At 42.7% G+C, this 26,117-nt stretch overlaps 1 protein-coding gene across 4 annotated transcripts in view; it reads right to left on the bottom strand.

Moving 5' to 3' along the window:
* LOC130120445 (alsin-like) overlaps nt 1–26,117 on the bottom strand; it is a 70,705-nt gene that overhangs the window by 43,111 nt on the left and 1,477 nt on the right. For all 4 annotated transcript variants that reach the window (XM_056288986.1, XM_056288987.1, XM_056288985.1 and 1 more), the window contains exons 3-21: nt 26,082–26,117; nt 25,687–25,914; nt 24,031–24,248; nt 23,739–23,771; nt 23,444–23,644; nt 21,858–21,985; nt 21,294–21,556; nt 18,083–18,176; nt 14,995–15,167; nt 6,785–6,974; nt 6,078–6,174; nt 5,895–5,972; nt 5,326–5,559; nt 4,847–5,018; nt 3,811–4,006; nt 3,064–3,129; nt 2,351–2,507; nt 1,570–1,701; nt 243–371 (exon numbers count right to left, since the gene is read on the bottom strand). The exon at nt 26,082–26,117 is cut by the window's right edge and continues 125 nt beyond it. In XM_056288986.1, coding sequence (XP_056144961.1) covers nt 243–371; nt 1,570–1,701; nt 2,351–2,507; nt 3,064–3,129; nt 3,811–4,006; nt 4,847–5,018; nt 5,326–5,559; nt 5,895–5,972; nt 6,078–6,174; nt 6,785–6,974; nt 14,995–15,167; nt 18,083–18,176; nt 21,294–21,556; nt 21,858–21,985; nt 23,444–23,644; nt 23,739–23,771; nt 24,031–24,248; nt 25,687–25,914; nt 26,082–26,117 — 2,825 coding nt within the window. The remainder of the gene's footprint in view (nt 1–242; nt 372–1,569; nt 1,702–2,350; nt 2,508–3,063; nt 3,130–3,810; nt 4,007–4,846; nt 5,019–5,325; nt 5,560–5,894; nt 5,973–6,077; nt 6,175–6,784; nt 6,975–14,994; nt 15,168–18,082; nt 18,177–21,293; nt 21,557–21,857; nt 21,986–23,443; nt 23,645–23,738; nt 23,772–24,030; nt 24,249–25,686; nt 25,915–26,081) is intronic.

The raw sequence follows: 26,117 nt of genomic DNA on the forward strand, positions 1-26,117 counted from the left end.
TTGCTGAAATCATACACTATGATGTACGATTCTTCTATTCTACTTTTACGACAAGTGTATGTCAGGGTGTGTGTAATCATGCATGTATGTGTAAGTATGTGCATATCAGTGAATGAAGCAGGGGATGGGGCTCCTCTGTGTGTATGTGTGTGTGTGTGTGTGTGTGTACCTCAGCTTGTGTGTGAACTGCATGTGTATGTATATATATCAGCATGTGTACATTTGTGTGTGTGTCTTTGTACCTGAGTGTGTACCAGCACGTCATTGAATAAAATGAACCAGTGACTAGAGAACCTCCCAGCATTCTGCAGGGTCAGACCTCTGTTACTGCTCTCACACACCACACGGCGCTCTGGGCGACACAGGAGATCCTGACAAAGACAAACACACTCCTGAGTTTCTGTGTTTGGGCACATCAAACAAATAACAGTTTAAAATACATGAATCAACTCCACAGTCACAAATCTTACACAATCAAACAGCACATTAATTGTCTACCCCACTTCTAATTCAAACAGAAGGACTGAGCTTCGGGGTGCGTCCAGGTAGCATAGCAGTTTATTCCATTGCCTACCAACACGGGGATCGCTAGATCGAATCCCCGTGTTACCTCCGGCTTGGTCAGGCGTCCCTACAGACATGATTGGCCGTGTCTGCAGGTGGGAAGCCGGATGTGAGTATATGTCCTGTTTGCTGCACTAGCACCTCCTCTGGTCAGTCGAGGCGCCTGTTCAGGGGGGAGGGGAACCTGGGGGGAATAGCATGATCCTCCCGAGCGCTACATCCCCCTGGTGAAACTCCTCACTGTCAGGTGAAAAGAAGCGGCTGGCATGTATGGGAGGAGGCATGTGGTAGTCTGCAGCCATCCCCGGATTGGCAGAGGGGGTGGGGCAGTGACCGGGACAGCTCGGAAGAGTAGGATAATTGGCCGGAAATAATTGGGGAGAAAAAAAAAAGGACTGAGTGTTTCAGTTTGTCACACTGTTTTAAAACGGAACAATCTAAAGTTTGTTTGTTATAGGATTTTTATTAGCTTTTATGTTACCATGTCGGTTTTCTGTCTGGGTCGGTTTTCTGTCTCAACGACTTTACCAACCACTGTTCTGCCAACGAGATTGTAGCGTATGATTATGACTAATTGATGACTTAATTGATTATGACTAATGACTACTGTAAACTGTTCTCTTCTCTCACATGTCTTCTCTCTCTCTCTCTGAATGATGTCTTCTCCTTTCTCTTTTTCTGTGTGTGAATGGTGTCATGTGGGTCTTCCTTGTGTGCACGCGCAGTGACTATCTTTTGATTTAGCAGTCATGCCAAAGAGCAGGCTATGATACAACAAAATTAGTTTTTTTTGTCTACTATTCTAAATTAAATGTTAAAAAAAAACAGCTTTCTGTGGCAAAGAAAATAGATCCTCACAGACAAAAGTTTGAGAACAGGTGTTGTCTCAGAGAGACCACACACACACACACACACACACACACACACACACACACACACACACACACACACACACACACACACACACACACACACACACACACACACACACACAGAAATACTCACTGCAGTTTTAGTAGAGTAGGTCTTCCAGAAGAGAGCCGTGGCCTCAGCCTCTTTCCTGCTCCTCCACAGAGAGAGAGACAGAGACTCGTACTGAGAGCAGCCCTGATGGAGAGACATATACTCTGGAGTTGACTGCAGGGACGAGAAAGAAAGCGAGACGAAGAGACACAACAAAGAGAGTGACATAAAAACAGAGATCGAGAGAAATAAGTAATGTGAAAATTTAACAAGGATCTCTCCCTGTTCATCCTACCTATGAGGAAACCAGTTGTTCTGCAGCCTTTCCGTTTTCTTTCTTATTACTGATAAGGCCTCAGTCACACATTGGCTAATACTCACCTCCCGTTCACTTCCTTTCTATGTGAGCGAAGGGGCAAATAAAAAAATTCGCTTCCGGTGGCAGAGCAAATTCACATCTTCACTTCGCATGTAGTTTAACTTTGGCGAACTTTGACCGGCGAATTTCTGAATTTGCTTTGCCACCGCAAGCAAATATCTTTTCGCCCCCTTCGCTCGCATAGAATGGGAGTGAACGGGAAGCGAAAATTCACCAGTTAATTTCATGCATGTGTGACCGTGCTCTTACACAAATTTGAACTGATTTCTTTTTTATTTTTACTTTAAGTAATGATAAACTATAAAACATTCACAAGGGGTTTTCTGTAGGTACAGACAAACAGAGACAGACAGACAGACAGACAGACAGACAGACAGACAGACAGACAGACAGACAGACAGACAGACAGACAGACAGACAGACAGACAGGTAATTTATCCGTACTACATCATAGCAGGCAGCCAGTTTGAGCAGTGATCTGCTGTACTGGTGAAGGTGCTGGAGTGGCAGGTAGAACAACACCACCATGACCTCAGTACTGCCTGCCTGGTCAACACCACACAGCCGAAACACCACATCTTGCTGCTTCCCAAAACACTCACTGGAAAGAGAAATGGAGAGGGGGAATGGGGTCGAGAGAGTAAGAGAAATAAACTGGAAGACAGATAAACAGAAAGGTCGGTATGCTGAGGGGCAGAAAGATGGGTGTAAACTTAGATTAGTAAATCATTCAGAGCAGAATAAGGTTGAAAATCAAGCCCTCTACTATTTGCCTCTTGCCAAATACAAGTATAGTCTTCACCCCAGGCTGATGGCAGCTACTCAGAACCAAGACAGTGTCCTACAGTTGGAAACCAAGCAAGTCCAATGGAGCAGTTGGAGGCTAGGTGCCTTGATCAAGGGAATCGTGGTAATAGCAAAATAAGGAATGTGAGTGTATCTTGTGTCCTCCCAGATTTTTTCCAAACACACCTGGGGGAATTTCTATGCCTGGGTATAACCTCCCCCCATTTTACAACTATGTTACATTCATTTCACTCTGATTTCCACTGCCAGTTCTGAGGATCTGAACTGCCAACCCTACAGCCACAAGACCAGTTCGCTACCAACAAACCCTATGAGAGATGTACTCAGAAAGCAGAGGAAAAGGAGCTTACACAGAGAGTTTATGGAGGGACTGGAATCCACCCATCACCTGGAAATTACCTACTGATGCACAATACCTGGAGAGAGCAAGAGACAGAGAGTGAGAGTGAGAGCGAGACAGAGAGAGAGCGATATGGGGGGGGCAGAGAGAGAGAGAGACGGGGCAGAGAGAGAGAGATGGGGGCAGAGAGAGAGAGAGAGATGGTGCAGAGAGAGAGAGATGGGGGCAGAGAGAGAGAGACGGGGCAGAGAGAGAGAGAAAGAGAGAGAGCGACGGGGGCAGAGAGACAGAGAGAGAGAGCGAGAGACGGGGGCACAGAGAGAGAGAGAGAGATGGGGGGGCAGAGAGAGGCACATGCAGGGAGAGAGGAGGAGAAATTTAAAAGGTTACATAAATGGTATTCAGATAAAAAAAAGGAAGTAAAAATAGCCCTGGACTGCCCTACAAAGCTTGAGAACAATAACTGAGTGCTGGTTAAGTGAAAGCGAGGGAAGCATTAATAACTTAAAATGGTAGAATATTCCCCTTAATCTATCTTAAATGCTTCTCTGTTGTCTAAAAAAGTGGTAGTGGGTTGAACCCTTAATCCATTCGTTCTCCAGTTGTTTTTGTTTTTTTGTTATCCCTTGATATTCAGGTCAACTTGCTTTTGTCGGACAGTATTGATGAATGAGTTTTCAAACCCAAGATAAGCCCACTTGCTAAGCAATAATGTGTGTACATGGTGTAATCATATTAAGACATAATAGGTACTTGCTCTTTGTAAGCATCCATGAAGAGGTCAGCGTGCACCAGCAGTGGGAGGGAAGTGACATCATAGCGCTGTGTGTTTTGCAGGAAGTGTGTGAGAGAGACGGAGTGTCGTCCAGTCAGAGCCGACAGATGGACCAAACTCTCGGACAGAGAGAGGAAAAGACGGCTGCATGGCTGACCTAAAGAGGAACACGTGCTCTCTATGGGGAGAGAACAAACATATACACACGAGTGCATGCACGCGCACACAAACATTTGTATTTTTAGTATTTTAGCCGTGGATCTTGTACAGAGCGACTTGCAACAAGTGAGCAAGTACAGTGCAAGGCACAGGGCTCAGCATAGAGTAGTGCTGCACAGGGCTCAGTATACAGAGTAGTGCTGCACAGGGCTCAGTATACAGAGTACTGTTGCACAGGGCTCAGTATACAGAGTAGTGTTACACAGGGCTCAGTATACAGAGTAGTGCTGCACAGGGCTCGGTATACAGAGTAGTGCTGCACAGGGCTCGGTATACAGAGTAGTGCTGCACAGGGCTCAGTATACAGAGTAGTGCTGCGGAAGTTTCCATGCGTCCTAATTAAGTGTCCTTGAACAAGAAATTGAGCCCTTACCTGCTCACTCACTGTAATCTGCTCTTGATAACAGAAAGTGGAAAAAAAAACGAGAATACACAGGTACATAGATACACATAAATATACACACATATGCCGAATATTAACAGATACATAAATTTACATAGATGAATGAATAACAGAGCAGTCGGGGGGTGTTAATAGTGGTGTGACTTTTGTTTTGTAACAGTTTTAGAGCTGTAAGTTATCCCACTCAAACCTATGTCCGGTTGTTGGTTAAGGGCGTGTTCACTAAAACTTAATGCCTGCAGGAGTCTAGTCCCTTATTTCCACCTATCCCTGTCCCTCACTCACCTGTTCACAGTTTTCAAGACAATGTTTTTAATGACACTATAGGACTAGCCAGCAATTCTCATTCTCTCGCTCTCTCTCTCTCGCTCTCTCTCTCTCTCTCATAACACACACCTTTGTTCAGTAGTGGTTTCAGGATGTCTTTGCTTATGTTGTAGAGCCAGCAGTACTGCTGTCTCTCTTTGGAGGCCAGCTCATGACTGGCAGAGATAAAACCCATGACGTTCTGGTCTGCCAGTGCTGCACACATCTGACCCCCACTAAACACGCCGCTAACATAGCCCATCTACAAATAAATAAACACACACACACACACACACACACACACACACACACACACACACACACACACACACACACACATATGCAAGCCATCATTCAGACAAGCACAAACAACACAGACACTGTGTTCACACTGTGGTTTGACACAAGGGTGACATATTGATTTATCTATATTGGGCTTTTGGTTATCTCTGTTGCTTTCATTTACAGTCTACAGAATATTGCCTTAAATCACTTTTTAATGCTAGTATGCATGTTTATATTTTTTGTTGTTGTTCATAGTGTAGTTGCTAGGGCGGCACCACACTGACCTCCATGCAGAAGGGCAGGAGGAGGGGTCTCACTGTATATGTCTCCGCCCTGTTCGGTGACCTCTGGCACAGCCTTTGACCCTGCGACGACCGCTCAGTTTTTGCTAAGTACGGCTGTGACACCGGCTGCTGGCCACAGTAGTAGATGATTGGCTGGACACAGTCTCCATCAGCCAATAGGAGAGAGTGGCTCTGGCCAGCTGACACATCCCACACATGAATGCCCTCCGTGAGCTGCAGCGGTACAAAACCATGGTGATTTAATAGAGGAGCTGATGTCTTACTGCATTTATTTGTCATATTATTGGAATTTAAGGCTTTGCAGGGCAACAAATAAATTACAACCCCCCCCCCCCCCCCACACACACACACACACACACACAAAAATACACTCATAATGGATAGAAAAATTAGATAATATTGCACATTTTCTTTGAATAGTACATATTTTCCTGATTGGTGCTAACATTGAGAAAAAGTATTTTTACTGTAAGGTGCAATGAACAGTCAGGATGCGTGTCTGTGAGTGTATATGAGGATATACTGTATGTGTGTGTGTGTTGCAGTACCTTTGCCTGCTGCGGTATAGTAGCAGGGCTATTGATATGACCAAGCTGCCCACACATGTTGCTGCCCCATGAATACACCTGCAACACAAAGCAACACATAGCAAGTGTGTGCGCACTGCCTGATAGTAAGCACTAGAGACCATAGTGTGTATCTGTACATTATGTGTGTTGTGTGTGTGTTACCTGACACTGAGCAGTCAGGGCCAGCGAATGGTGTGTCCCTGCAGCAAGTTTGACGACCTGCTCCCCTGTCAGACTCTTAACACAGAGAGGCTGGAGTCTGGACACACACCATCCAACACAACAAACAACATACACATAAATCACTTTAATAACATCTTTATTCTTTGGAGATTGAAGTCTTTTTTTTATTATTATTATTATTTTACCCTCCATCATGTTCTGTCATCCTGACTGTTAAATCTTTGGGTATTTATTTTTAAATGTCTTGTCCAGATGAACCGATTCAGCTTTTTGGGATTTCCTTACCTGGATTACTGAGCATGCATCATGATATTTGGGTATCTATGCTTCGTTGTTTTGTCGTCTTGTAACTTTAAGGAGTGATTGCACAATTTTTTTGAGTTAAAAACTGAAATATGTATGGCTCTATTTCAATAAAACACATTAGCGATCGATGAAATCTCAGTTTTTCTGTGCAAATATAACACTTGTTTTTCCTGTAATAAATCTGCCAACATTGTACCCCTGCTGGTTGAACTCCACCCTAGGTGTGCATTTCCAAATGCTGTCCAATTACAATAGCTAATAATATGAGTACTTGCATTAAAAAAAAAATAATAATAATAGGGCTTAATTCAATTCAGTTTTACTGTGTGAGTATAGGTGCTTTTATGCATATGTACAGGAGTTTGCTGTAATGGTCAAACCTGGGTAGGTGGTCTCCATGGCCCAATTGTCCCTCCATCCCACGGCCCCAGCTCCACACTTCTGTGCCCAAATGAGGCATTCCATCTCTAGCCTCCTCAAGTCCAACACCCTGGGTCCTACCCTTACCCCTCTTGGTCATCCTACCCCCAGAGGATATCCTATATCCTGGGCTTCTATATCTCGGAGTCCCTGGAAAACACCGAGTTTGACATGGTTATTATAGTCAGCACCCTTTTTTTTAAGATTTTTTTTTCTCCCTTTTTCTCCCCAGTTGTATTCGGCCAATTACCTGTCTTCTGAGCCGTCCTGATCTCTGCTCCACCCCCTCTGCCGATCCGGGTAGGGCTGCAGACTACCACATGACTCCTCCAATAGATGTGGAGTCACCAGTCACTTCTTTTCACCTGACAGTGGGGAGTTTCACCAGGGGGACGTAGCATGTGAGAGGATCATGCTATTCCTCCCAGTTCCCCCTCCCCCCTGAACAGGCACCCAGACCAACCAGAGGAGGCGCTAATGCAGCAACCAGGACACATACCCACATCCGGCTTCCCATCCGCAGACACGGCCAATTGTGTCTGTAGGGACACCGGACCAAGCCGGAGGTAACAAAGGGATTCGAACCGGCGATCCCCGTGTTGTTAGGCAACGGAACAGACCACCATGCCACCCAGAAGCCCCGAGCACATTTTTGTCTATCTGATTTGCTTTTGAGGTACACAGCCAACAGGGCCCTCAGACATTCTGGCAGAAACATATTGACTATATCAAAATACAGAAGTAAAAATGTGGTTGAGGATCTTTCTGCATATAGGACCCCAGCCATTAGAAAGGTCTATTTGCAGGTCTGAGCGTAACTGAACCAATGGATTGTTTTAAGGGGGAACTTAAAACATATCATTTACTGCTGCTTTTACTTTACGTGTTGGTTTATGTTCTTATTCGGTTTATTGTACACTTGTTATTTCATTTGATGTCTTTACTTTATTATTTGTTCATCGTCTTTTATTTGCTATATTCATTCATTATCCAAACCGCTTATCCTGCAGGATCGCGGGGACGCTAGAGCCTATCCCAGCAGTCATTGGGCGGCAGGCGGAGAGACACCCTGGACAGGCCACCAGACCATTACAGGGCCAACACACACACACACACACACACACACACACACACACACACACACACACACACCTAGAAACAATTTACTACTGTTGATTCACCTGACCTACATGCCTTTGGACTGTGGGAGGAAACCAGAGCACCCAGAGGAAACCCACGCAGACACGGGGAGAACATGCAAACTCCACACAGAGGACGACCCCAGATGACCCCCTAAGTTGGACAACCCCGGGGCTTGAACTCAGGATCTTCTTGCTGTGAGGCGACTGCGTTAACCACTGCACCACTGTGCCACCCCATATATACGTGTATATATATATATATATATATATATATATATATATATACATATATATACATATATATATACATATATATATACATATACACTACCGTTCAAAAGTTTGGGATCACATTGAAATGTCCATATTTTTGAAGGAAAAGCACTGTACTTTTCAATGAAGATAACTTTAAACTAGTCTTAACTTTAAAGAAATACACTCTATACATTGCTAATGTGGTAAATGACTATTCTAGCTGCAAATGTCTGGTTTTTGGTGCAATATCTACATAGGTGTATAGAGGCCCATTTCAAGCAACTATCACTCCAGTGTTCTAATGGTACAATGTGTTTGCTCATTGGCTCAGACGGCTAATTGATGATTAGAAAACCCTTGTGCAATCATGTTCACACATCTGAAAACAGTTTAGCTCGTTACAGAAGCTACAAAACTGACCTTCCTTTGAGCAGATTGAGTTTCTGGAGCATCACATTTGTGGGGTCAATTAAACGCTCAAAATGGCCAGAAAAAGAGAACTTTCATCTGAAACTCGACAGTCTGTTCTTGTTCTTAGAAATGAAGACTATTCCATGCGAGAAATTGCTAAGAAATTGAAGATTTCCTACACCGGTGTGTACTACTCCCTTCAGAGGACAGCACAAACAGGCTCTAACCAGAGTAGAAAAAGAAGTGGGAGGCCGCGTTGCACAACTGAGCAAGAAGATAAGTACATTAGAGTCTCTAGTTTGAGAAACAGACGCCTCACAGGTCCCCAACTGGCATCTTCATTAAATAGTACCCGCAAAACACCAGTGTCAACATCTACAGTGAAGAGGCGGCTGCGGGATTCTGGGCTTCAGGGCAGAGTGGCAAAGAAAAAGCCATATCTGAGACTGACCAATAAAAGAAAAAGATTAAGATGGGCAAAAGAACACAGACATTGGACAGAGGAAGACTGGAAAAAAGTGTTGTGGACGGATGAATCCAAGTTTGAGGTGTTTGGATCACAAAGAAGAACGTTTGTGAGACGCAGAACAAATGAAAAGATGCTGGAAGAATGCCTGACGCCATCTGTTAAGCATGGTGGAGGTAATGTGATGGTCTGGGGTTGCTTTGGTGCTGGTAAGGTGGGAGATTTGTACAGGGTAAAAGGGATTCTGAATAAGGAAGGCTATCACTCCATTTTGCAACGCCATGCCATACCCAGTGGACAGCGCTTGATTGGAGCCAATTTCATCCTACAACAGGACAATGACCCTAAACACACCTCCAAATTGTGCAAGAACTATTTAGAGCAGAAGCAGGCAGCTGGTATTCTATCGGTAATGGAGTGGCCAGCGCAGTCACCAGATCTGAACCCCATTGAGCTGTTGTGGGAGCAGCTTGACCGTATGGTACGCAAGAAGTGCCCATCCAACCAATCCAACTTGTGGGAGCTGCTTCTGGAAGCGTGGGGTGCAATTTCTCCAGATTACCTCAACAAATTAACAGCTAGAATGCCAAAGGTCTGCAATGCTGTAATTGCTGCAAATGGAGGATTCTTTGACGAAAGCAAAGTTTGATGTAAAAAAAATCTTATTTCAAATACAAATCATTATTTCTAACCTTGTCAATGTCTTGACTCTATTTTCTATTCATTTCACAACATATGGTGGTGAATAAGTGTGACTTTTCATGGAAAACACAAAATTGTTTGGGTGATCCCAAACTTTTGAACGGTAGTGTACATATACAGTGCTGCTTGAAAGTATGTGAACCCCTTGAGCAGTTTAGATGTTTCTGTTGTTTTACCATGATTTTCTTATTTTATCATCACCAGTTTTTATATATGAAATGTCAGATATATGTTTATCAATTGCATGTACTCGTTTAGTGGGACTTGTTTAAGTAGCCCAAAAACTACATGAAACATGGAATTAGTGTATGTGCAAAAGTAAGCGAACCCCCAGCTGCATTGGTTAAGTCAAGCAGGTAACAGACTGTGGTGAAACACATTTGGGTGCTTAATTAATCATTTAAGCAGACCAATGAAATGAGACATCCTTGGGAAAGGGTTTGGCCTGCACTAATTAAAAGAGAGAGGAAACCAACCAAACCACTGTGGTCCCATACAAATCAAGAATGCCGAAAGCAAAGGAGATATCCGAGTACATGAAGAAGAGGGTAGTGATAGCCCATCAGTCTGGGGAGGGATATAAGACCATCTCCAAAAGATTCCAGCTCCATCCATCCACTGTAAGACAAATAATTTACAAATGGAGGGCCTTCAACATGACAGCAACTCTGCCCAGAAGTGGACGCCCATCAAAACTATCACCCAGAAGCACCAGAAAAATAATAAATCAGGTAAAGGCCAACCCACACATCACCTCTAGAGAGTTGCAGACCTCTCTGGTAGCATCTGGGACAAATGTGCATGCGTCTACAATCAGACGAAAATTGAATAGCCATGACATTCATGGGAGGGTTGCTAGAAGGAAGCCTCTGCTCTCAAAAAAGAACAAAGCTGCCCATTTCAACTTTGCCAGAGAGCACTTGGACAAACCAGAGACCTTCTGGAAGTCCATTCTCTGGACAGACGAGTCCAAAATAGAATTATTTGGTCACAATCAAAACCAACATATTTGGAGAAAAGCCAACACTGCATATGAAGAAAAGAACCTCCTCCCAACAGTGAAGCATGGTGGTGCAAATGTGAAGGTCTGGGGCTGCTTTTCTGCTTCTGGACCTGGACGACTCCATATTATCCAAGGAACCATGAATTCTCCGGCATATCAACAAATTCTTGACCAGAATCTCCTGCCATCAGTCAGGGAGTTGAAGCTGGGATGAAAATGGATTATGCGGCAAGACAATTACCCAAAGCATTCCAGCAAAACTACAAAGGAATGGCTTCAGAGAAAGAGGATTCGTACTCTGGATAGGCCCAGTCAAAGTCCGGATCTTAATCCCATTGAAATGTTGTGGCGAGACCTGAAGAAGTTGGTACATACCAGATGTCCCTCCAACCTCTCTCAACTGGCTGAGTTCTGCAAGGAGGAGTGGGCAAAAATCCCCATAAGCAGATGCGAGAGACTGGTTAGTGGTTACAGAAGACGTTTGGTTGAAGTAATGGCTGCAAAAGGAGGAGCCACAAGCTACTAATACAAGGGTTCACATACTTTTGCACATGTTAAATTTTCAGTTTTTGTAAAATAAACCACCTTTGTTGAATTAAATAATGAAAATATATCTCTTTTTGTGTGTGTGTCCATTATTTGGAAGGTGTGCTTTACAAATTGGGATTTGGATGTATGTGTAATAAGCTTATTTTAATGTTTTTTACAAAAACAGTGACCACGTCTGGAGGGTTCACAAACTTTCAAGCAGCACTGTATATATATATATATATATATATATATATATATATATATATATATATATATATATATATATATATATATATATAAAATAAACTGGAGGGTGTGCTCCAATTTTCGGGGCATCACACTGCTCAGCCTCCCTGGGAAAGTCTACCCTACGGTGTTGGAAAGGAGGCTCTGATCGATTGTCGAACCTCGGATCCAGGAGGAACAATGTAGATTCCATCCTGGCAGTGGAACAATGGACCAACTCTTTACCCTTGCGGAAGTGTTGAGGGAGGCATAAGAGTTTGACCAGCCAATCCACATGTGTTTTGTGGACTTGGAGAAGGGGCAGTTGCTACAAGCTATCCAGTCCTTGTATAACCAGAGTGAGAGCTGTGTCCGCATTCTCGGCACAAAGTCAAACACGTTTTCGGTGGGTGTCGGACTCCGCCAAGGTTGTCCCTTGTCTCCGATTCCGTTTGTGATATTCATGGACAGGATCTCAAGGCGCAGCCAAGGTGAGGAGTGTGTCCATTGCACCTCTGCTCTTCACAGATGATGTGGTTTTGCTGGCTTCATCAGAACGTGACCTCCAGTGTGCACTGGGGCAGTCTGCAGCTGAGTGTGAAATGGTCAGGATGAGATCCAGCACCTCCAAGTCTGAGGCCATGGTTCTCTACCAGAAAATGGTGGATTGCTCCCTCCGGGTTGGGGATGAGTTGTTGCTTCAAGTGAAGGAGTTCAACTATCTTGGGGTCTTGTTCATGAGTGAGGGTAGGATGGAGCAGGAGACTGACAGGCGGATTGGTGCAGCATCAGCAGTAATGTGGACATTGTACCAGACCGTTATGGCGAAGAGGGAGCTGAGCTGGAAGGCAAAGCTCTCAATTTACCAGTCAATCTTTGTTCTAACCCTTACCTATGGTCATGAGCTTTGGGTAGTGACCAAAAAGGTAATATCGTGGATACAAGCGGCTGAAATGAGTTTCCTCCATACGTTGTCTGGGCTCAGCCTTAGAGATAGGGTGAGGAGCTCGGACATCCCAAGGGAGCTCGGAGTAGAGCCGCAACTCCTTCACATCGAAAGGAGCCAGTTGAGGTGGTTCGGGCATCTGATTAGGATGCCTCCTGGGCCTCTTCCTTTGGAGGTTTTCCGGGCACATCCAACTGGGAGGAGACCCAGAACTTGCTGGAGGGACTACATGTCCAATCTGGCATGGGAATGTCTTGGGATCCCCCAAGAGAAGCTGGAGGGCATTGCTGAGGAGAGGGACATCTGGAGTGCCCTACTTAGCTTGCTGCCACCGTGACCCAACCCCAGAGAAGCGGCTGATGATGAGATGTGAAGAGAACATTGTTCTGAAATGTTGTCGGTCGACAAACATAATTGAGAGGAATAGGCTACTCTAGCTACCATACTTTGCACAAACGCCTTAAATCCACCTGTTGTAAACTGTAAAACCTGCTGGTGTCCAACACCCAAAACACATGTATAACACTCAACTTGTCTTACAGCTGAGATAAGTAAAACCAACAGTAAATGAACAAGTGGCAGTGCTTTCATTGATGCCTCAAAGCAATAAGGTCCTGGGTTTGATTCCCGCCTGGGGCAGTGTTGACACTGGGGGAGTTTGCATGTTCTCCCCAGGCCTGTTTGTGTGCAGTGGCTGTCTGTGTGTACTCTGCATGTTCCATGCTCAGGTGAGTTATCTGTAGACTAGGGTCTTTTCTGTGTGAAGTTTGCATGTTCTCCCCATGCTCACATGGGTTTCATCCAACATCAAAAAGAACCCCAATAAAAACATGCAAAACACTCTCCTGTCCTGTCCCTGACCACGACACGGATGTCCACTTGGAATTGGTCCACAGGTGCAGAAAGAAAGGGCTGCCCACTACTTTCGGCTGCCCAAGAGATGTCCTGCTGTAATCTTTGTTGCTGTGGATGTTCGTGCTGTTATTTGCTACATATATATACTAAATAAGTAAACTTTGATTGATTATCAATACAGTTGACTCTGGCGGGCTGAGATAGTCCCCGGAGGGAATAGTGTGTCTCAGCTTCCACTTGGCTTACAGGTTGGGATGTTCCGTTGAGTATTTCTTCACTAAAATATCTACAAAGACAATATGGATTTTATCACAAATAAAAACTGTCACGGGAATCTGGTTATGAATATTACCAAGCTTTAAAATAAAGATTTAGATATATTTGTTATAACAGTAATGGATATAGATAAAGTATTTGTTATCAGCCAATTCTGAATATAATTATAATGTGATAGTCATCACTACAACATGCTGCCAAAACACATTATGATGAGTGTGTCTGGGCCTTATTGTGGCTTACCCTTGCTTGATAAGCTACTTTCCTTTTCATTCTGTGTACACTGCCAAACAGGGTAAAGTTACTGGTCAGCAGTCTGGCGACTTGGACATTGTTTGGACTTAAATTGAAACTGTAAAAGGGGATCCTACGAGGCTCGAGATTGAGTGGGTAATTTCCAAAGTTTACTTATCACCAGTTTCCTCCTGAGGGTTAATGGGGAATAATTACACAAATTTCAATGCAGCATAACTTCCCTTTAATGTCTCCCCCCTCCCCCCCACACAACTCCCATAAACCTCCTCTCATCTTCAGAAAAAAGGCTATTATGGCCTCAGGCACACTGTGAGTCTAATGTCTCAACCTGTTGGGGATTGTGAGGTTGAATTGTTAACCTTCAAAGAACCAGCATTTCACAAAACTTTGGAATACAATCAGGTTGTTCAGCCCAATAGTAAAGACTCCAGATTGTCTTCTATGGCCTGCAGCCAAAGTTCTCCCCAGATGGCTTGACCTTTTCTTAAAGGTATGTGGTAAAACTGAAGTTGTCCTTTCATTGCTCTTCTATTCTGGCAACCCACTATTACACAACATGACAACATTATTGAGGTAAGAATGCTGATAAATGTCTCCGACTCATTTTTTTAAGTACATTGCGAGATGACAGCACACATTTTGCAATGGTTTGATATTTCTAGTTCGTTCGAGTGCACCCCCAAACAACTTTCAGCCAGGCCGCCTCAAAGGCTGATTGGTCTTGGTGAGAAATAGGCTATCTACAGTTATCAGCTACTCTAACTGATATTACAAGTCGCATTGAAATTATACAGAATGAAGTTGGACACAGCATCTGCTCTGTACAAGCATAGAAATGTTAACCATCATCATTTATGGCATTCTCACACAGCCACAACAAGTCAGAATCATGAGTCAGGAAGAGTCAAATCAGGAATAGTCCTCTGCGCTGAGACCCACGCACATGATTGGCTGCTTAGATTTCAACCGATCAACCCTCTTCCTCATTTTCAACTCACTTCCCATCTTCCTGTCCTAAACTGACAAGTACTGCACTTCTGGACTGACTGACCTACGTATTCCCGACTGAAGAACCTACAATTAGTTTCTACAAAATCTCCTACCATGAGTGGGCGTTCCAGGCAGGGAGCATCTCCTCTTGACTTCTGGGCTCTCCTCCAGAGTAATATCTGTTAAACTGGAGCTCTTCCTACCCACTGCCTCCTCCTCAATAGATACACGCACCTCCTCGACACACACTGGAGCAGAGGAGCACAGCATGGAAACACCGCGGTTGCTAGGAGAGAGATATGTTTTAATTTCATGAATCAAACAGACTATAGATTTTTTTATTATTTTTTTTAAAGAGGATTTTCAACAACACTGACTTTTAGGGCATTTTTCTCAAATGTCCATATATTTTCTAGGTTCTTATTTGCTCTATGATAGTTTAGTTCTGTCACTTGCTCAGTTTTAAAAACTGAAGAGATACAAATGCAAGGCTAAAATTGAGTAAGGAAGCAAAAGACTGATTAGCACAGGTGAGATTGAAAACAAATTTTTAAAAAAACAAATCTCACCTCAAAATAAACAAACAAACAAACAAACAAGTAGCAAAAAAAATGTAAAGGGTAAAACTGGGTTGAATCCAAATGATGACAAACACAGTGCAATGGATAAAGACAGAACAATAACACAAACAACAAATATGATGATAAAAATGTTCAATTTTGTTTCCAGTCTGTTATTTTGTTAGCTTTGAGTAATGTGCTTTCAACATCATGGAAATTATAATGCTATGACATCATCATCGGTGCACTGCCTTTACATGGCTGAGAGAAAATGAGTCATGTTCCCATAACTGTATCTAACATTCAATTGCCCATCCCTGAGGGGTATCATGTTTTGTGCTGTTTATCTCTCCTTTTGTCTATTAACAACTTAATGAGAAAGTTGGCAAACGGTCCCTAGATAGCCAGATTACATTTTGGAGATAACTGGTTCAAGGTCACAAAAAAAGGCCAAAAAAATAAGGTCAAAATCTTTCGGAACTTTATCAAAAATTATTTGATTTACTTCAGATGGACACAAAAATTTTCCACTTTCTATTTCAGTGATAAATTTCCATCCATTGCTATAATGAGAAATGCATTGTTTTAAAGACCAGTAGAAGTCAGAGTTCAGGGGCGGGCACTGTTGTGCCTGCCACCACTTGTTTTTACTTCATAATTCTATGCACATTAGACATATAAGTCCGTTATGAATAAATAAATACCTTTTGTAATTAAAATTATTTCTAGAAACATCAACAATTCTTTTCACAATTCCTGATCAAAATAACTAGCTCTAGCAATAACCAAAAGCTTTTTTTTTTGTTGCCCTGATCATATGTACAACAATGCTACAACAGGTAAAACATCAGCTGAGTCCTACTGGCTTTTACACAACAGTTAACAGTGCATTTGTTTTTTCTATCTGAACAGTTTTGTGTGTAGTAAGCAAAAAATTAGAGAATCTACTACTACTACTTTCAGTTGCTCCCGTTAGGGGTCGCCACAATGGATCATCCGTTTCTATTTCTTCCTGTCCTCTGCACCTTCCTCTGTCACACCAGCCACCTGCATGTCCTCCCTCACCACATCCATAAACCTCCTCTTTGGCCTTCCTCTTTTCCTCTTCCCTGGCAGCTCCATATTTAGCATCCTTCTCCCAATATACGCAGCATCTCTCCTCCACACATGTCCAAGCCATCTCAATCTTGCCTCTCTTGCTTTGTCTCCAAACCGTCCAACCTGAGCAGTCTCTCTAATATAATAATTCCTAATCCTGTCCTTCTCCATCACTCCCGATGAAAATCTTAGCATCTTCAACTCTGCCACCTCCAGCTCCGCCTCCTGTCTTTTCGTCAGTGCCACTGTCTCCAAACGACATAACATAGCTGGTCTCACAACCATCTTGTAAACCTTCCCTTTAACTCTTGCTGGTACCCTTCTGTCACAAATCACTCCTGACACTCGTCTCCACCCACTCCACCCTGCCTGCACTCTTCTTCACATCTCTTCTGCACTACCCGTTACTTTGGACAGTTGACCCCAAGTATTTAAACGCATACACCTTCGTCACCTCTACTCCTTGCATCCTCACCATTCCACTGTCCTCCCTCTCATTCACGCATAGGTATTCCATCTTACTCCCACTGACTTTCATTCCTCCTCTCTCCAGTGTATACCTCCACCTCTGCAGGCTCTCCTCAACCTGCCCCCTACTCTTGCTACAGATCACAATGTCATCCACAAACATTATAGTCCAGAGACTCCTGCCTGATCTCGTCCATCAACCTGTCCATCACCATTGCAAACAAGAAAGGGCTCAGAGCCAATTCTTGATGTAATCCCACCTCCACCTTGAACCCATCTGCCATTCCAACTGCACACCTCACCATTGTCACTCCTCCCTCATACATATCCTGCACCACTCCTTCATACTTCTCTGCCACTCCCGACTTCCTCATAAAATACCACACCTCCTCTCTCGGCACCCTGTCATATGCTTTCTCTAAATCTACAAAGACACAATGTAACTCCTTCTGGCCTTCTCTATACTTCTCCATCAACATTTTCAAAGCAAACATCACATCTGTGGTGCTCTTTTGTGGCATGAAACCATACTGCTGCTCACTAATCATCACCTCTCCTCTTAACCTAGCTTCTATTACTCTTTCCCATATCTTCATGCTGTGGCTGACCAACTTTATACCTCTGTAGTTGCTACAGTTCTACACATCGCCCTTATTATTGAAAATCGGTACCAGTATGCTTCTTCTCCACTCCTCAGGCATTCTCTCACTTTCCAAGATTATGTTAAACAATCTAGTTAAAAATCCCACTGCCATCTCTCCTAAACATCTCCATGCCTCCACAGCTATGTCATCTGGACCAAATGCCTTTCCACTCCACACCATATGGGAGAATGGCATGCAGAAAACAAGAATGGACACCTTCTAGCATCCCAGTTTCAAAAGAATTGGCAGAGCAACCAAGAAAGTATCATTACCCATGTATCATATAATTTCTAAGTAATATGTCTATGACTGATAAGGTAACTTGGTCAAAACTATCTGCTTTAAGAATTGCCTATTAATTTACTACTTTTTCTTTTCCATCATTCTTGACTACACTGAATATTTAAGACATAAACTCAAAAACGGCTTACGAGTTGGTGTTCCTTCTGACTGGAGAGTCGTCTTCGTAACTGGATTCTAGCAGGTCTCTGGAAGGTTCTGATACTGAGGAGGGGTAGCTGTCATCTGGAACATAGATGGAGGGAGAGGAGGAATGAGAAGTGAAGGGGGAAAGGGCATAATGGAAAGTATTGGAAAATTATGAGAATAAGGATGGACAATAATAAGGACAAGTATAGGTAGGAAGAGAAAGAAGACGACATTAATTAAGAGTAGAAGAACTTTTAAGAGGAGGACAGTTTTTTTAAATCTCTCTCATATCGATACACTGTAAGAGTAATACATTTGACATTTTTTGTTACACCTTTTTTATAAGGAAGTACCATTGGGATCAAAAATCTCTTTTACAAGAGAGACCTGGCCAAGGTAGCAGCTGTACAAACTCACAACATAAATGCAACATACATGATATACAAAAAATTCACAAAAATACAAAGACAGATATTCAAACACAGTGGCCTCTCAAAGAAAACAACTACATACCTTCATCACTACATTCTTTAAGATACCCTTAAATTTATCAATGGATATAAATGTTTCCAAATTTAGATCTTTTTGCAAATCATTCCGTGACCAGGATGCATAGCAGGGAAATGCAATTTTCCCCAGGTCTGGAAAAACCTGGGGTATAATAAAGAGAAACCACTTGGAGGTGTGTAGCTAGTAACTGCCAGAGCTGAGACAGAGAAGGGTACAGAAATAAGCTTGAATTTTACCCAGTATCACTTTATTGGTAAAATATATATCAGTGCTGTTGTCTGTGGTCGATAATGTCCAACCCACCAAATCATGAAGAATGCAAAGGTGAGTAAGGAACTTTGCATTTGTAAAGAAATGTAAAGACGCATGGTAGACTGAATCAAGGTGCCATAATATGGAGGAGGCTGCATGCATAAACAATGTGTCACTGTAATCACTCACAGACAGAAAAGTAGATTCCACAAGTTTTTTTCTTGAAATTGAAAGTAAAACAGGATTTATTTCTAAAAGAAAAGCCAACCTTCACTTTGAGCTTCCCAACTACAATATGAACATTAAATAAAAGCTTGTCATCTATCCATATACCCAAGTACTTGTATGAGAGCACCCTTTCAATAAATAAATTTACCATCGGACATGAAGATAATAAAATCATCAAGCAACTGTGAGTGAGTTTTTGAGAAGACCATGAACTTTGTTTTCTGAGCATTTAAAAGCAAATTTAAACTCAGTAGAGGAGCTTATAAAGACTGAAATGCAGTCTGAACCTCTAACATCGCCTGGGCTATGGAGAAAGCAAGTGTATAAATGATAGTCATCAGCATAGAAGTTGTGCTGCCTCTCCTGGTGCGCAATACCTCCACCACCCCACTAGGTGGAATAGAGTTTGAACATGTGAGTAGGAGAGGCAGCACAGAAATGTATTTCTGCCTGAATATCCTTACCCGGGTCATTTATAAAAATAGAGAACAAAATAGGTCCCAAAATGAAACCCTGGGGCACACCTTTAAAAAATTGGATTTGCGGCCCTCTGCATTGACACATTGAGTTTCTTCTTCTTCTTCTTTTGGTTTGTTCCCTGTTTCTCAGGGGTTGCCACAGTGGATTTTACAGTTTCCATCGGAACCCTGTGTGAAGGAACAGCACCAATGGTGGCTGTTGTTAACCCAGGCCTCGGCCGATCCGGCATGGCCTTGTCAATCCGCATACTGATTTGGCAAAATTTTACATCAGATGCCCTTCCTGACACAACCACTAACCCTATGGATGGGGGCACAGATAAAGTGCTGGATGCCATTCCGGTATTCATGGACTTGCACCCATCCATGCCTGTCACTAAATACATGGTATGTGAAATTAATACTAAATATATCCACATTAGAAAGTTTTTTTTTCTTCTCAAAACTTAAAAAAGTTACAGAATATCAAAACACAGATGATGAAATATAATGAAACTAATTTGGGGTATGGACGGATGGGTTGCACTTAACCACAGTTTGAATAGCTGTATTTAGATAGATAGAGATGGAGATAAATAGGTTTAGTCAAAGGCCGATAAAATATCCTTCTGTGCTCACTGAGGAAAAAATTCCAATTTCACTATGATTAAATTCTATTAAAACACAGTTTTAAAAAAACATGCAAAAGCAGGCACATTGATCCTGTTACTAGAAGCTGCTGAAGGTCAGAATCTTTCCTCCCAAAATGCACTGCTGATTCAGTCAGTGCGATGTTCAAGCTTTGTAATCTACCTCTATGGCTCACCTGAAGAATATATTAAGAATTAAAGGATCTGTGTCTCAACAGAATTTGGAAATACTTGTTCATGCATTTAGCTTCAGCCGACTATTACTGTAACGGTGTCTTTACTGGTCTTGCTAAATATAAAATAAAAAAATCGATCAAACAGCGGCAGCTGATTCAGAATGCTGCTGCTTGAGTCCTTACTAAGACCAAAAAAAGTGGATCACATCAGTCCAGTTCTGAGCTCGTTACACTGGCTTCCTGTCTGTCAAAGAACTGATTTTAAAACTCTGATCTTGGTTTTTAAGCACTGAATGGTTTAGGGCCAAAATACATTTCTGATCTTCTGCTACATTATGAACCATCCAGATCTCCCAGATCGTCTTGGACAGGTCTACTTTCTGTCCCCAATGTCAAAACTAAACATGGAGAGGCAGCTTTCAGTTTTTATACACCACATATGTGGGAAACTGCAGGTCTGCTGCAACTCTCGGTTCTTTTAAATCAAGACTTTCCTGTTTGCCGCTGCCTACGATTAAATAAAATTTGAAGTTTTCAATTATCATCTCACACTGCACTGTAACTTTTACTCTTTTTATTTGTTTTTAAAAGTCTTTTTATTGCCTTATGTTACTTTTCTTAATGCCTTTCATGTTTTATGTAAAGCACTTTGAATTGCCTTGATGCTGAAATGTGCTATACAAATAAATTTGCCTTGCCTTACGTACTGAATTAGTTCTATAGACTTTATAGCCATCAATAAAACTTAAGTCATCAGTTACAGATTTCTTAAGCCAAGTTTTGGACAGAACCATTATGTCAGCATTTGTGGTATTTGCCCAGATCTTGATCATATCCATGTTAGGGACAAAATTTCTAACATTTAAATGTATAAGACCATAAGGGTTAATTAAAAGTGTCATAGTGCAGTTAAGTAAAACTAATCACTAGATCACTGACCTGATGAATTAGTCTCTCCTGCCCCTCTGGCACCTTGCTCTTCCAGCGAACGGCCTGAGAGTCTCTGGAGGAAATCTTGAAGCGCCAACTCATCACAGGGGGCAGATTTCTTATTTCTTCTCAGGCCTGCCAATGGGCAGGCTTTATCAGTGCTGTCTGTTTGGGTTGGATGCTCAGCCTGTCCATCAGGCTCAAGTTCGGCCTGGAACGGTTGATTCATTTTGTCAAGTGTTGTGGTGGCAGAGGGCATTCTGTTTCCAAGGCTGTTAGTAAGAGAGGGGATGGGGAAGGTGGGAAAAGGAATCCATATTGACTCCCAAAGTGGACGCATCAGAAAGAGACAGATACAGGCCAAAGCAGAGAAAGAGAGAGAACAGGGAACGAGAGGGAGAAAAAGAAAAATATTGAGCCATTGAAATGGCAAAATGAAGGTTGAGAGAGTGGGGGGGGGGGGACAAAGAAAAGAAAGAGGGGAACGAGATGAATAAGGACGTATGAAGGTTTAAACTTTGCCAATTTATATATAACCTTGTAATACTGTAGTGTATAACACTGAATACATACTCCGAAGCATGCACAGGTTTCTGGCTTTCAGAATAAAGACATGGACTAGCTTCAGAGGCAGGGCTGGCGCTGGCCAGCCTTTCTGCAGCCAAGAGTCTCCGTCTCGGCATACTTCTTCTGAGACAGCCCTGTTTCACATACCAAGAGAGTGGCCGAACATTAGACTGTACAATCTTTCCTGTGTGAAGTAAAACATAAGACAAACAGTACCATCTGTTATCAAGGAACACTGGTAATCTATACTACACTGTTGGGAAACCTTTTAGCATAGCTAGACTGCTTTCAAATTTATAAAGCCTTGCTCACACTGTACGCCAGAATTTGCTTCTTATGTTTATTGCACTGTGTGATGTGACCAACTTAGAAACTTGAGATCAGCCTTGCCAGATTGTCTGACTGTACATAAATTATGCTGACACACTCATGCACACACACATAAATGCAATTGACCTGCAAGGCTACATCAGCTGACGGTACCAAGGAGGTGTGCCGCTCTCAAGCATGGCAGAACAACAAGCTTTTACTGAGATGTTGTCAGTGCTTTGTCCGGAGAAAACAAAGAAAACGAAAAGAAAGAGGACATGGACTACATCGTGGTTTGGAACAGAAAAGGATACTATGGGCTACAATCATGTCTTCTAAGAGGAAGTGCTTTTTTCTTTTTTTTGCCTGCCATGATAATCTGGACACAAGATGTTATAGAGAGCCTCATGCTGTTGCCGCAGTTGTAGAAGTTTCCCCTCACTTATTTTTTTCAGAGATCACTTCCTCTTTGAAGACATGATTGAAGTGAACTGTCTCACTTTTCACATTTACGTACGCATCTCATGTCCAGGCGTGATGCTCTTTCCAAACTTGTAATGTTCCAATTGGTCAGGCGTTGGGGTCAGCTCTTTTAAGTAGAGCCACTCAAGACTAATCGGCCAAAAGATTTCTGACACTGCCACAACTTTGTCAGAACCTACGATCACATCCAATTAATGGACATAGCTCCTATTCCATCGGAAAATCCAAGACCATGCCCTAGGAATTTTTTTTTTTGCCTTTATTGGATAGCGTATAGTGAAGTGGCAGACAGGAAACAAAGGAAGCGAGACATGGGTACAACATGCAACAAAAGGCTGGAATCAAACCAGGGACATTGCGGTTATGTGACATGCACCGTAACTATTAAGCTACTGAAGCGCCATGCCCTAGGATTTTGACCATAACACACATTTGTCTGCAACTCAAAAACATGACACAAGACAGGTTAAAATTGCACAGTGTGTGTGGGCCTTAAGGGGATGGGGATATTCAGAATTTTAGCCATTCCGGCTGAAATCAGAGGAGAGCGCTTCCCGAGCTAGTATTCCCCATTACACAAAAAGGCAGTGCTAGCTCAAGCTAGTATTCCCTATTGAAATAAATGGCAGTGCCAAGTTATGCTTGCAGCTACCTGTGCCACTGTGTCAGTGTAGAAACTGTTATCTCAAATCATGGCAAGTGTCTGACAACAAGGAATTATCAAGAAAAACCAAGAACGCTAAGGTATTCCCTTCATCTGTTTAGTGATGGCAAATGGTGCCAGTTTAACAAGCCCATACCTTTCCTGAGGTGACCTCAGCAAGCTCCACACCCAGTGGACAGTAGTGGGCATCATCAACAGTAATGAGCTCATCCCTTTCTATTGCTGAGTAATCGGGCTGCTGGCGTGCCTCAAACCCCTCAGAGGGATTCTGGGCGTCATAGTTTTGTGAAGGTAAACCGCGAACCAGGGCTAGACTGTGGTAACCACCACAAACCACCTGCATTAAAAAGATGGAATTTCATTATTTTTTTATAAATTGTTATCAATTGAGAGATAATTAATTTTGAGGGAAGCGTGAAATACAAACTTACTTGGATCACATGTCGGCCCGCTAAGTGCTCCACCTTGGATAGGGATACAAATACAGTTCAACTGGTTGGTGCTGACTGAAATTAAATTTTAACTTTTTGCTGTATCAATGAGCATTATAGACCCATATGAATACTACAAACCCACTCAAAAACTGCTCCACCCTATGCCCAAAAAGAGACACATTTATGGTATTTAGAATTTAGACTGACACGCACAAAAAAAAAAAAAAATGTCACTGCTGTCTCACAAACACACCTGCCCACACATCTAATCTGCCATCTCATCATTTACCTTCTGGGGTCTCCATACAGGGAAGGTCTTGGTGACCAGGCCTAGTTGACAGCCACTCCCCCAAGCCCAAAGCTCATGTTTGGCAGAGAGTGCCAGGGTGTGCTCCATGCCACAGGCTAGCTCCACAACCTTCACTAGGACTGTTGGAAGAACCTCATTGTCCACCACACTGACAGGAGAAGGTTCTGGAATAAACAGCGTACCTCTGTCTGGTAGACCTAGGGATACAAAGAACTTTTTGTTTGATTGTTTGCCTCACATCCGAGCACCCTCTTTGAACATGAATAGTTGTAGCCATGTGGGAGGATGGTGAACTATAAATTCATTGTGGTCTTCCCACACATTTTCAAGTCCTGTTGACATTAAGGGGTTTACATTGACCATCTCCTGTACATTAGAAACAACAGGTATAGAAATTTAGCAAATATCCAAACTGGAATAATTACAATTTTCCTCTCTTGTGGATTAATTCCCTCGGAAGCACAGTCAGCAGATCCTGGCACTAACAATGCCAGGGACTAGGATTCCATTCCCGGCATAGCTCAGTGGGTTAAGCGCCGCAATGAAAGCATTCATCACATGGCAGATGTTATGTTTGTAACCATTCTTCTGTTGTAATGTAAATGATGCATGCTGAATTAAATCTGTTGGGTCTGAACACTTGACTGGCTGGCCAACAAATTAACTAACTGACCGATCAACAAATTGACCGAGTGAATGACAGAGGGAAGAATGGATTGAAAGTAGAATGAAAAAAGGGAACAGAAAGAATAGGGATGGGTATTATTGAGATTTTAATGGTACAACTACTCTTACTGATACTGCTTATCAATCCGGTATTTTAACGGTATTCTTATCAATTCTTTTTGTTATTTTTTTAAGAAAAAAAAAAAACGAAACAAATTAAGACCAGAATTAAAATTGCTTTATTTTCTCAGATTTGGACAGAGCATTACATTTAATCATCAACCCATGTTTGTATAATTTAGTTAACTGTTTGGGCTCTAGGTTGCTAGCCTACATAACATACCTGAGGGGAATGGGCAACGGGAGATGAACTACGAGCTAGACAGCCGTAAAACTGTGCATTTTGCCGCCTGTATTTGATGCATTTTCACTAGATGTTTCGAAAGATTGCTTGTGTTTCCTTCCACCCTTACATGCAAAAGACTTGTTGCACTTGTAGCAACAAGCTTTGTCAGCATTGACTCTAGTGAAGTACAACCAGACTTCTGACAGTTTAGTTCTCTCCGCCGTTGTCGGTAAGAGCAGGCTGTGTGTGTGTGTGTGTGTGTGTGTGTGTGAGTGAGTGAGAGAGAGAGATCCCTCTTTTGGATTGGGAATAGTGAAAATGTATCATATACAAATGTCTTAATTTTATTGCAAATTAGAAACAGAGCTGGTGAGATAAAAGGTGCAAGATCACATTTATGAGCCTAAATAAATGGGAAATTTGTGTTATAAATTTCTCCAATACCGATTGCAGAATCGTTAACATCGGAGCTTATCAACACTACGGTCTTTAATAATTTAACACTGGTGCCTGTTTTAATACCAGATTTCGGTACCCATCCCTAAGTAAGACAGAATACATTAATAAATTAAATCAAAAAGGGGGGAGGGAAGGAGGAAATGAAGCGCGAGATCACGGCTAACCTCTTTTTCCATGTATCCCTCCTTTATCAGTAAGTCCACACTGGCCAGCAGAGTTCTCCCCCCACATGTAGACCCCACCCTGCTCAGTGACCGCCCCACAGTGGAAGCCCCCTGCAGCAATTTTGACCACCATCTGCATAGCCAGTGAGCTTTCCAACAGGGGAGATGCAGCAGGAACGCACAGACCTTGCCTCCATGGCAGCTGCCCGAATGAGTACACCAGACCACCTGAGAGAGGGAGGGGGAGAAAAGGGGAGGGACAAGGCCAGGTAGGAAAAAGAGAAAGGAGAAAAACAGAAACAAACATATGAAAACATGAATTGGTGATAGTAAATTATGAATAATGTTAGTGTAGAGTGAAATTTACAGTCTCTCTCTCTTATACACACACACACCTTGTGCCAGAATGAGCCCATGGTAAGCACCAAGGG

Source organism: Lampris incognitus, chromosome 11 (genome assembly GCF_029633865.1).
Source record: "Lampris incognitus isolate fLamInc1 chromosome 11, fLamInc1.hap2, whole genome shotgun sequence".
Taxonomy (NCBI): Eukaryota; Metazoa; Chordata; class Actinopteri; order Lampriformes; family Lampridae; genus Lampris; species Lampris incognitus.